The sequence below is a fragment of the Gavia stellata genome, chromosome Z (genome assembly GCF_030936135.1).
Source record: "Gavia stellata isolate bGavSte3 chromosome Z, bGavSte3.hap2, whole genome shotgun sequence".
Taxonomy (NCBI): Eukaryota; Metazoa; Chordata; class Aves; order Gaviiformes; family Gaviidae; genus Gavia; species Gavia stellata.
Window position 1 is genome coordinate 32,825,990 of NC_082637.1, and position 13,316 is coordinate 32,839,305.

The 13,316-nt window shown below is 35.0% G+C and overlaps 1 protein-coding gene across 1 annotated transcript in view; it reads left to right on the plus strand.

Moving 5' to 3' along the window:
• Positions 1-13,316, plus strand: part of KDM4C (lysine demethylase 4C) — a 256,596-nt gene that overhangs the window by 170,300 nt on the left and 72,980 nt on the right. The window contains exons 13-14 of the mRNA XM_059834281.1: positions 1,232-1,287; positions 4,454-4,562. Of these exons, the coding sequence (XP_059690264.1) occupies positions 1,232-1,287; positions 4,454-4,562 (165 nt within the window). The remainder of the gene's footprint in view (positions 1-1,231; positions 1,288-4,453; positions 4,563-13,316) is intronic.

The window sequence follows — 13,316 nt, forward strand, 5'->3', positions numbered from 1 at the left end:
ATAATATTAAATAGATAAAAGGGTACTCTGTAAGAGGATGGGTTACCTGTTCTCCATGGTTTTGGTAGCTAAGGCAAAAAGTTATGTGCTTAAATTGCAAAGACGATTCAGTTGTCACAAGGAAGTATTTTTAGTTAGGAAAGGTCATTCTCGTAGGAAATGTAATAAAGCATTCAATTAGATTTCTGGCACACACTGATAATCTTCATTATTGGAGGTTTTAAGATGAGATCAGACTGGAGTATTACATAACAGCTCTTTGGGGTTTTTGGTTTTTGTTTGCTTGGGTTTTTTTCCCCCTGCAAGGACAACTTAAATTTAGAGGTTTGGGAGATAAGCTCTGAGTATAGGTATACAGGCACAGTATATCTTGACTTGATTTTGTGCATTTGCTTCTTTGTGGAGACCAGAAAAATGAAGACAGGAAGAAAAAATAACTAACATTGGAAACACTTTTTCATCTGTTCCTGTGCAGGGACAAGGGAAAAAAAGAAAAAAAAGGGAAAGGATAGATTCAGAAAAGGAGGAGACTGATGAGAGAGAGAAAAGGGTTGGAAAGTAGAAAAACCTGTGTATCTATTCAAAGGCATAGTTTTAAGTAGAGGTAGGAAAAGCCTTGTTTGTCACATTATCTGGGAACCACTGAAAAATACCTTGCTGAGTGCCCTGAAAGTAGATGGAATTGTACTGAATATCAAGGCAGTGAAGGTGTCCTGCAGCAAGGGGAACTTTAGCGCAAAAAAAAAAAAAAAAGATAACCTGCCCCATATTGTGTAGGTTTATGAATTTAAGAACAATCAGACACAAGCAGGTTTTCAAAGTGTTTGAGTTGGATCAATGGCTTGTGAGTCAGTTTCTCAGTAAATTCTATTAAACTAATTATGTGTCATTTTGCTTTGTTTTAACTTAGTAATCTGTATGGCAATTCCAGCCTTGCTATGGCAGTACTGATTAAATGCCTTTTTATTTAGCATCACTTTCAAAGTGATTCTGTCGCTTTGTTTATGACTAATACTTAAAATTTATTTTTATTTTGCTCATTTGAATTGTTTCTTTTTTCGTTACTGTATTCCTGTATTTTTTCTGTAAGGAAATGCAATGCTTGTAAGTGCCAGTTTGTAACCCAGTAATTAATTCCATTAGCAGTTTACATATCCTTAAGATCAGCTGAATAAAACTGATTTGTAACCACTCAATAAAGCTCACTTTTTTCTACACTTCTTATTTTTAGGAATGTTGTCTCTGCAATTTGAGAGGTGGTGCATTAAAGGAAACTACTGACAAGAAGTAAGTAATATATACTTCGGGATTGTATGTGCTTGTTTTACACTTTATTCCCAATCCGTTCCCATGTACAAAGCATTTGTAAACCTCATTACTTGACAGTGTCCCTCAAAGCTGAATCGTTGCAGAATTAAAATTACTCCTATTGAAATGTGCCACTGGCGTTTTTTGTGAAATAGTTAGATGCTAAAACGTATATTTGGTTTAGTATTTGCACATACTTGTTCCAAATTTTTTTCTGCTGGCCTTTGTGTAAGGAAAGTAAATGAGAGCTCATTTGTCATTGTTGGCATGGACAAGTCTTATCAAACTGTGAAGTGTATTTTCTTCTTTGGTCCTGGAAATCTGTGATTACAGAATTTAATACAATACCTTTGACCTTCTAGAAACAGTATTTTTAATTAATTAATTTGAATCATATTGAAATAATTTTAGATTTTGGAGTGGTTTTTTTTAAATACACTTCTGTCATACACTGTCAAAAATAGTATTGTTGCTGACATTGTGCTATTCACAGCATCACTATTTTTCTCTGTATTTGGATGACAAAACGCTATAGCAAGTAACCCTAACAGATAAAATAGAAAATGTTGCAGCTTAATATTTTTTCAAGCCCTATAGTGGAACAGTCTTTATGTGTTTTTAATTTTCTCATAATTAATTAAATTATTTTAGTAACTTAGCAATATCATGTCGATCTCTGTCTTTAACCCCTTGGAACACAGTGGTAAGAGATGATCTAGTTGCAACGATCTTTTCCACTTAGCAGGCAAGAATTTATTTATCAGTGATCTGCAATTGGTTGCATGACCCTTGTAAATTGTCCAGTTAGGGGTAGGTGAAACTCGCAGGCCAGATCTTACTTTCAGAAAGCATTAATATTGTAACCATTTTAATGGAGGCTTTGACCAAGACATAAAAGTTCTCAGCTGCTTTTTAGTTCTGTTTTAAAGTCCCCTAAATTTGCTACTTGCCTTTCTCACTAAAAAAAAAAAAAGAAAAGAAAATGACAAAAATGTAACCTCAGTAGAATTTGTCATGCCCTTTTGGTATTTGCTGCTGTTAGATTGCATGTTGCATCTTTGAAAATATTTACATCTTTTTTATAGATCAATTAAAATGTTTTAGAAATGTTTAATAAGATTTATTCATAGAAAAATCCACAGAGGTTTGCAGAAAGTGACTTTCTCTGCATAACTATACCTAAAGTCTTTGGCTTTGCATTATATCCCTCTGTAGGTTTCTGTTACAGATTTATGAAATGAGAGTTCTGTAAAAGTAGTTCAAGTCTTGTTTTCCTGTTTCCATAACACCTTACAGTTGCTACACTTCGTTGAGTCTTTCATCTATCTTTCAGCATTAGCTACCATTCCGAACTTTGGAGAGTTTTTGGAATGGTATGTTCCAGTTACATCTTTTTTTCCCCAACAAGTGTAAAATCCAACATGTGCACTCCCTTCCCTCTCACACATTGATTAGAGATATAGGATGGGCATTACTTAGATTTAAAAGCTAATGAATCAAACATGGTGGGGGGATAACAATTTGCAATATAGGAGAGCTGAGATTCCTTCTTTTCAGCAGAACACAGCAATTGTTTTGAGTCCTGTTAGGCTGAGAGATGTCGTAGTATAAAGGTTTGGGTGAAGATTTATTGAAGAGGCATTTTATTTATAGCATTTCTGTCCCATAAAGCTTAGATGGTAAGACAACTTAGTTTTGCAGGCGGGCAGGCAGCAATGAAAAGCAAAAGGGTTATTAAAAGTTAAAAAGTCTCAAAGCAAGGCTTTTTTCTGTAAGTTAGAACATAAACAAAACTGTGACCATAATGAAATGATAGATCTACAAGCTTTATCTGCTTTTATTTGGGCTGAACTGTATAACTTACTAATTGATATGTCATCTTTACATACAGCTCATATGTCATACTTTGGCCAATACAACTTTAATGTCACATGACAGCAGTTTGTTTAGTCCCTGTGTGTTGTCATATACTTTTCCAGATATTTTTGTCAAACATGACTTATTGATATAGCACCACTCTAGTGCAGGAAAGATAAATGATTTCTGTTCTTTTCTGTTCTGCATCACCTTCTGTCTTTTTTAGCTCCAGCCCACATTTGTGTTAATCTGCTAAGATGCTCATACAATGTGTGTCTCTGGAGATCTACAGAAAGTGGAGTGAGGCAAGCATTCAGGGCTTACAAAAAGGAGCAAATGGGGTAATGAGACAAGATGTACAGTGAATGACAGGGAATAAGGCAAATATGAGTAAAGGTAAAGATGCGTAAAGGAATGGGAAAGTTTCCTTTTCTTCAGATTTACTAGTTGTCTACCCCAAAAAAAGACTTTAGTTGTAGTCTCAGAAGAGGCTACACTTGGTTAATAAAAATGTCATTAGCTTCTCTTTTTACTTCATATAATATGCACTTTCAATATTAATTTCAGACTTTTTTTAGTTTCATTTAGCCTTTCTTATTTTGAGATTTGTGTACTGAACCAGCATTTGGAGGATATAGCAGTGCTTTCTGATGAGTATAGGAAACATCATCTGACAAGCTTCCTGAAGTTGCACTGAAGTCTTATATGTAGCATTGGTCCTAGGCACTTGACAGGTGCTTTCGACTGCTAAAGGGGATCCAGTTCAGGTTGGGCATTACAGTGATAGCGTGATCAATTTACTGCTTCTATGCCTTTGTGTCGGTAAACAGAAGGTCTTGATAGTATGTTTTGGTTTATGCTTTGGTGTATGTCACCAGTGTATGACCGTGACCATGTGTGTTGCCTAAGAATAGTTACTCAGGTCAGAGTAATGTTAATCCAAAATGCTGTAGGTGACAAATTGCACATGAATCAAATAGCATGGTCTTTACATAGGCACCTGGATAGCACAGCTACAAAAACTTTGCTTTTAATAAATTGAACGTGAAAAATGCTTAAAAAAATGTTGCAATAAAACCCCAGTCTGAAATTATATTTACACAAAGTGGTAGTGTTGTAAGGTTTGTTAAAAATGTTTCAAAGAAGCTTAGGAAATCCTAACAAGGAAGTATCTAGAGATGGTTCCTTTAAAAAAAAAACAACACACACAGCAAGTAATGAAACATCTTAAACACTTGTATTTCTATGGGTTTTTTTGGTGGTATTCTTGACTTGCCACTTTTCACAGGTGGGCACATGTAATATGTGCAATTGCCATTCCAGAAGTCAGATTTGGTAATGTCACAGAACGTACACCGATAGACACTAGCAGAATACCTTTGCAAAGATTAAAATTGGTGAGTAGTGTATTCATATATGCTTCATATATTCTTTGCTATTAAAGTGTTCCAATATTTGAAATGTATTAAAAATCTGAATTGTGATGATTATTGCCAGGTACAGACCAGTAAACTATGTTTAAGGTAAGGAATAAATAACCAGGGTTTTATTAAGATGGCCTTTTTGACATATAATGGCAATTCATTAACACTGTTAACAGCCTTTGGTGTTTTATTAAAAGACATTCGAGCCTGCCCTCCCGCAAAAGAAGAACAACAAACTTAACCAGTGTCAACTGTGAAGGTTTTAGTTTTGGAACTGTATTGGTGATGAAAGTGTTGAAACCCAAACAGACTGGGAATATCACACAGTACATGCTTGTGAGGTCTTTTTGTTACGTATTTTTGCCTCAAGGAACTATTTATGAAGGTAAAAGAATGTATGATCTCTTTGTTACATGGTATCTCTGCCATCTGGGTGTTGAAAAACGTGTACAAAACAGATCACATATTATATTGGATGAAAAAACCCCCTATTTCCTGAGGAATTTCAAAAGCTGGTGGAAAACATAAATAAAAGTGCATCAGCTACTAGCAGTTGCACCCTGTGTTACATCTAGAATAACAGTGTCGTTCAAGAAAGTTGATGTAGAGAAGCAATATATGCATAAGTGCAATATAAGAGTATTTTCTTTGCTGTGTTACATGAGAATTACTTAATTTGTCAGTGTGTGCATTACTGTGATGTCATCTGATAGAAAGAAAGTGATCAACGGCCCATTCAAAATCTTAGTGAAAACATACCATCAGTTTTCTGGATCTGCCCCACACTATTTCCGAAGTGGTTCTTGGTCTGCCTGACTTTGTACTTGCTCATTTTGAACTATTAATCTTTTCATTACATTTTAATTTCATTTCATTTCATTTCATTTCATTTCATTTCATTTCATTTCATTTCATTATTTTTTGTGTTTCATAGCTGTATTTCTAAATGTGGAGATGCAGTTTTGAGAGGTTTAAGTTGATAGCCTGCCCTTCAAATGGTAAACCATTCTAAATTTTTGTTCAAAATTTTAAAATTTTGTTTTTCACATGTCCTTTAAAAATTACATAAAATACATTTCTAAAGAGTATATATAACTTCTCAAAAGTGTTCTTCCTAATCTGAAAATAAAACCAGTAGAAGCACTAAGAATTAATTTAATATGTTCATTCTTATTTTTTGAGGATCTTAAACAGTCACAGACATGTGTCTGGTTGGAAATTGTTAACTCAGGGGTGGAAAACACAGAAATGTTTAATTTACCAGATAATGAAATTCATTCTCTGGGCTGTCGATGACTTGAACTGTGTAAGAGTAACAGGAGCTTTTTGGAGAAGGCTTGAATTAATTTTAAATTATTGAATATGAAGGTATGGAGCCAAAATTTGTGAAGTTACATGATTTACAATTCCTAGGTCACTTCTGCTGAATATGAAGCAATTATATTAATCAGTTATTTATAACTGAGAGCTTTTTTTTCTATTCTTTCCTTCAGCTGCTAGAAGATTGCTTATAGTCCTTAGTGTTTTTTCCATTTTTGAAGCCTCCTTCTATGTAGAACGACATTGAAGCACTACAGATTGTGTTAAGCTGTATACACGCTTTTGGTGTCCTGTGAGTCCCTGAATATAGTACTTGCTTTTCTTAACACTGTTTTTTAACATTGAATTTATAATGAAATAGCTAGGCTTGTACTACCTTAAGGGAAGTAGGCAGTTTGACCATTTCAAAAGTCTCTATAATGATTTAATGTCAGCAGACCAGTAAAATGCTGCTGCTTGGGTAAAGGAGCAGAGAAGAATCTGCTCCAAAACCACCAGCAGTCTGTTTGCTTTTAAATTTTGGCTTTTGTTGCATATAAGTTGCTGTATCTAATGGTTTTACTTTGCCCTGGTTCACAATGAATACCCTAGCTATACTGTCTCCTGAATATCATTGTAGTATTCTGTATTTTTAAAATATTTTAAAAAATAGATGGAATTGCATGGATACATTATATTTTTTCTGAAGTCCTGTGTATTAGATACTTTTTGTAAATTCTCTTGTTTCCTGAAACATGGGGTTCCTACTTCTCTAAAGAGGTTGCTTTTAATAACCTTGTGTATATTTGCCACATCATTCTCAAATCAAATGTGATCCTTACATTAGTCCTTCCCGACTGTTTCTTTCTCTAGGAATTCCCATCCTTTCTTCCCCCCACTTGGCCCCACTACCATTCTTACCCTTCATTCCTCTCCATTATCATGCACTCTGTACTTTGGAGTAGACAGCTGATATCATCTGTCTTGCTGTTAACTTCTGTAAAAGCATACTGAATGATTCACACTTTGACATTAGCTCTGGGAATTGTGAGCAATTGATTCAGGCCAGTTTTCGCCTTTGATATTGTAGGGATTACCAATACTGCTCTTCAGCAGCCAATTCCTGCTTCACAGCTATCCTTTTTGTTAGGTTAAGGGTATCTTCGTTCATCAGTCTCCATCATTCAAAGCCAAAGAGTGTTCATGGTATAAGCAAAGGCAAGTTTTGTACATTGTTCGTTGATATTGAGCCTTCATAAGCAACACATTTTTCAAAAATACATTTTGGGGCCTATCTTTGTAATACTCTTTATAGCTAATAAATGTGGGCTGTCCTACTATGCCATCTCTCCTTTACAAAATATGGTATATGTTTTGTTGAATTTTTTTAAATGAGCAGAAAACAATAGAAAACAAATATAAACGGATAGATTACATTCTAGCATGCAGCCATACCAGAACTAGTTCTTACACTGTAGGAGCAAATAGTTCTAGTTGTTTGAAACATTTCTCTTTTTATCCCTATCCTCTCACTTTCTCCCTGCCCTCCTTCTTCCCTCCTTCCCCCGCCTCATGTCGCTCTCTCTCTGAAATAGTAAGAAAGCCAAATAAGCAGAACATCTACTGTTTTCAGAGATTTGTAGAGGCTAAGCTGACATTTTCTTTAATGTAGCATCTACAAAGAAATATCAAAGGGAATAAAAAGTCAATGTTTTACTTTTGACAAATAACATCTGTGCAAACATGAACATACTGGTAGGCTGTTTGCTTAGCTAGTACGTATACTGATTGCTGTTAAATAGTTTTAATTCAGTAGACATTTTGGGTTGGAATCAGTGTGTTTCCTGTCAATTTTCCCATTATTAAATATTCAGTATATACTCATTTCTTCCAGAGTAAAAAACAATATTTGTATTGTGCTTGCAGTAGCTCATAGCTTTTAAATTCTTTCATGCAACTGTTTCATGTTTGTGAGTTAATGGGTTTTTATAGAATATTTCGTATTTCCCTAGCTTTTTTCAATGGATTACATGCCACGTTCCATCATTGCTGAAAATGTACATGACAGTGAAATGTTCATTAAAAATTAATTCTTTCATAGGGGAATGTGAAAGAAAAGAATGTGACACATTCTCTGTTGAAATAAAACAGGTTCTATCATCACTTATGTTTTAGGGGTGTACACCCATGATATTGATGGACTCTAGCTGACTTTTCATGTGAAAGCAAAAGGTCTCTGTGCTGGTTTTGGCTGGGATAGAGTTAACTTTCTTCGTAGCAGCTAGTATGAGGCTGTGTTTTGGATTTGTGCTGGAAACATATTGCATACCATATGACATCATGCTCAGCATATAAAGCTGGGAGAAGAAGAAGGAAAGGGGGGACATTCGGAGTAATGGCGTTTGTTTTCCCAAGCAACCGTTACGCATGATGGAGCCCTGCTTTCCTGGAGATGGCTGAACACCTGCCTGCCGATGGGAAGTGGTGAATGAATTCCTTGTTTTGCTTTGCTTCCTTGTGCGGCTTTTGCTTTACCTATTAAACTGTCTTTATTTCAACCCATGAGTTGTCTCACTGTTACTCTTCCGATTCTCTCCCCCCTCCCACCTGGGGGGAGTGAGCGAGCGGCTGTGTGGTGCTTAGTTGCCGCCTGGGACTAAACCACAACAGCCTCCCAGGCAACCTCAGTGTAGAGAGCATCCCACAAAGACGCTATAACCTGTAGTTTCTCCACTTTACCTCTCTGTGACTATACCTTTTCTCTTTTTTAGAAACTTATGTGAATGGAAAAATGAGATTGTCCTGGTCTTTCTTGTCAGAGAGTCAGGCTTTCTTCCTTTATCTTAGATTCAGCCTGGATGGTCGCATCCATCAGACACTTTGAGTTCCAATAGCCACGTGGAATGACAATTTGTGATTATCAAGCTAGGAAACAAATATGTTGAATTCAGATGTTTATGCACAGGTTCTAAAATGAAATGGCTGGAGGGATATACCTTACCATATCACATATTTTAAAACAATATTTACATAAACTACAGTATGTTAGCTGCTTTGCAGACACTTGGTTCACATGGTCTCTGTTCCAGTGACTCCCAAGTTTACCAGCAGACATGTGAGCAGGTGTGAAAAAATGGGAAGTACACAAATGCCAACTTAAATGCTGTTTGATCACAGTGCAAATGCTAGGAGCAGATAAAAGGGAGGCGAGGTTGGTGAGAAGTGGTGGTTTGGAGGGGGACCACATGAAATTTGTCTAAACGTACATGCAGAGTTTCAGCTGGTGACAATTTGGAACAAGTGTGTGATTTGGAGGAGAGTTTATGCCATGAATGCATGTGGTGTCAGCTTCCATCCCAGCACAGTTTAACAGCATCTAACAGTTTACCCAAAGCAGATAAAGCTTAGGTTTCTGTCTGAGTTTAGCTTTATTTATTTTATTTATTTAATTTATTTTTGCTTTATTCCATTTGTCCTCCGGAAGGCCTCCGGCGGGCAGGTGGCCGCGCGGCGCTGGGTGTTAGAGCCGCTGGGCAGCAATGGTTGGACTTGATGATCTTACAGGTCTTTTCCAACCTTAGGTATTCTGTGATTCTGTGATTCCTTAAGTCTCCATGAGAAGCTTGGGTGTAGACTCCTGCTTTTGAAAACCTGTTTTCCTCGACTGTTTATTTGTATGAGGCTTTGGGTCATAGAAAACAGACTGTGGATTCCTGCATGTGTCAAAGTCAACAATAAAACTCCATTTTGCTTGGGGAAGGGAAAAGCTTTTCCCCAAGTACCTAGATAGTCTCTGCTCTCAGAATAGTGTTAATTACTCAGCTCTAATTATGAACTATAGATGCCTGAAAAAGTCTGAAGATGAAAAAATCAGACTGACCTCTCAAACATAAACTCAGCCTTTAAAAGAAAGAATAAGTACTCTCTTGTCTCTCATTCTATTTTAACAAAACATAGAACTTAAAAATAGAATTAAATAAAAACACATACTATTATATGACCAAGGAATCCAAGCCAACAGGAATATTGATCCTAATGCTATTTACCCTTGTCAGACATGTGACTTATAATGAACAGTAGACATTGTAAATGAGAGTGTTTAAATGTTTCATCTGTTTCAAAAGGAACATTTACCTAGAATCATTAGCATCTGTCCTAAACCTATATATTTAAGATGTGAACTCTAAAATCATGTTTTGAATAGAATACATATCAACTCAATAGCAAAATACATTATCTGCTCTTGATATTTTCGGTGTTTTAAAATGCTGGGTTGCTGGATTGACTTAGTCCTTACAGGCAGTCATTGCAATGCTGTACTGAAACATGCACATAAGATGCCTTTGTTTCTTTATCTGTAGAGTTTCCTATTATTTTTACATTTGAAATCCTATTTCTCCAACAAAATAGAGGTAGAAAATGAGTTTTGGAATAGCTGAAGTTGCCCTGAAGCTTTTGATGACCTCAAATTTGTATTTGACAAGTGAACCGAGTATAAGCACAAGTGTACTCTGAGTGAGGGACATTATTTTGAAAAGAAGTTTACACTGTGATGATGACTGATCTACAAGCCTTTCAGTATCTGTCTGAAGCCATAAAGTTCTTTTTCGAAGCCTATACACTTTAAAATTTGCACCTGAAGGCAAATAATAGTGAGCTTGAAAGCCAAAGATTATAGTTTTGAAAGGTACATCAATTCTGAAAATATAGAGGTTTCTTTGTGGTATGCCACTGAAGAATGGAATCAAAGCGAAATGTGTATGAGCTTTTAAAAGAATGAGCAAATATTCTTCTGCCTGTCATTCTATTTTAATGATGTATGAAACCTAAAAAAGGATTAAAGACATTTGAGGACACTGCACATTCTCTCTGTTCTAATTTGTAATGAAATTCCTTTGTTAAACTACAGTGGGGTAGTAGAATTATTGCAGCTGTGTTTGTGAAAGAGCAAAGGAACACTTGCAGTGATGTATACCAGTGTTGCTATGCATTTCTGGTAATATAAAGAGGTATTGATTACTTTTCAACGTTTCCAAAAATATTGCTGGAAAGACAATTGAGGAGAATCATTATACCATACATAAATTCACTCATTAATTAACTCATTGCACACATTCACAGGCAATGGGAGTAAAATAGACAAATCTTGAGACAGTTTTAAAAATATTTCCAAATTGTTTTAAAACTGTTAATGAAATAGCTTTAAAGAGCACACTTTTTGATTTAAAAAAATGTTAAATTAAAAATGATGCAATAGTTGATTAGTGCAATGTATAACTTGTTAAAAAAAACGTAGTGACTCATTGCAGTCATGCACAAAATACAATTTAGTGTACATGCTTTACTCACAGCATTCATAAGATTTTTAATAAGTATGTTAGAAGAATGTACACTGCTGGATGTATAGTACTTACTGTCAGAATAATTTGCTATGAGCAGATCCTATTGCAAACTGTCAAATTTGTATCTTGCAGTGGTACCATACTATGAAGTCTTATGAAAAATACGGAAAATTTTAGGTATGTGTGACTATAAATAATGTCTGAAGACATGGACATGTCTGTAAGAATGAAAGCAGAGTGTTTAAAATGTTAACTAACTCTGATTTTTTTCTTACTTGTGGAGAGGACTATACGTGCAAGAAAATGAATTTTTCCTATAAAAATCCTTTCAGATTTTAAAGATCTGAATGATTAATAGTCCGTAATGCGATGTGCAGGTCTGATAGAGTCAGGTCTATGTTTTGAAGTTCATCTTTGTCTATACAATATATGTTTGTGTATAGGTGAGACCATGTATGTGGGTTTTTTGTGTCCACACACAAATGGACAGTAATGCCACAAGTGTATGAGAAAAGTACTCATTAGGTACACAGGTAGATGTCCAGAGGTGAATGTCATTGAAAAGCTGAATTAAAGACTCAGTTTTGAATTGAATGATAAGGTTGAGAGTGAAGAATCATTTCATTTCATAGATAATATTCTACATTGTCAAGCATGGAATAACTCTCTGAGTTCTAATAATTTGATGACACCAAAAGTAGCAACTCAATAACATGAAGTTCACAAGTTATCTAAATGGTTCTACTTTGCGTCAGTAAAAAAATTATTTTTGTAGCATTCTAAATTAAAAAAAAAAATTATAAACCTGCTGGATTTATTTACTTTTGTTTTGGCTTACACATTTATTTAAATCTCCTGATAAAGCTTTCAGAAGTGCTTACATGCTTTAAAGATCAGAGTCCACTTTCAAATATGATTTGAGTATTTGGGGACAATAATACTTTTTATCCAGAAGAGTGAAAGGGCTTGTGGTTGTATTTCATATCAAAGCTTAATTTTTTACTGGTACTCATTTTGAAAGATCTTCTAATTAGACTAATAAGGTAGTATATCCTATCGGGATCTCCTTCTATGGTTATTCATCTGCACACACTGTAATATTTGATAAGTCACTTTAAGCCTTAGGTTACTTTTCTGTTTGTCAATACTGGTATCATTATGTTGCTGAGAAAAATATTGCCTAATATCTGTGTAAGATTTTGAAAATACAGTGTTCTATTAAGTTGTTAAGAGTTACTTTATGTCCCCAGGAATGTTAATGATGGGTGCTGGTGGACATTGGCTTTATTTATGAATTAACATTTAGATGGGTTTTTTGAACCTTAAGTTTTTGTTTTAATGGCATAAAAAATTTTCTGTAGAAAAGCATTTGATTTACAAAAGATACAACATATATAAGGGAGAAGAAAAAATGTGAGAATGAAAACAGCCAGGAAGCGGACAGAAACACATCTGCTGGTATAAGTGTAGTAATTTGCAAGGATTAAATTTGTCCAGTGTATGCAGAATTTAAGTAATGTTTTAGAAAACTGGGAGAAAGAAAACTGACACCTGGATTGCATCTGTAAGAAAAGAACTTGGAGACAGCATAGTCCAGGACAGCTTATCTCTGATCACCACATGCACAAGGTATAGAGGCAGTTGTATTGTTTTTGTTGTTGGTCATGTTGTTTTTATAGTGACTGCATACACATCAAACTCAGGTATTTTAAAATGTAAATTTAAAAGAGAAAAAATTTCTTCCATAATCTTGTATCATTTCTGTGCCCAGAGTAAGCTATTTTAAACTGGAACATCACTGCAATTATTACCAGTTTGATTTATAGGACCATAAAGATGTATTGTTCAATCTTCTAGAAATGTACCTTTTTATTATCTGTAAGTCTTAGGCAGTTTTGAATAAATTTTGCTGTGCTATCGACTATATACACATTACATACATTTTAAAAAAACAGCGCTCCTTACCAACATCAGTGGATGCTTATATATCACTCCATTATACTTTTATTCCTTTGAAGTGCCCACTGTTTTATGTCCTCTAGTATCACAGAATGTTTTGGGTTGGAAGGGATCTTTAAAGATCATC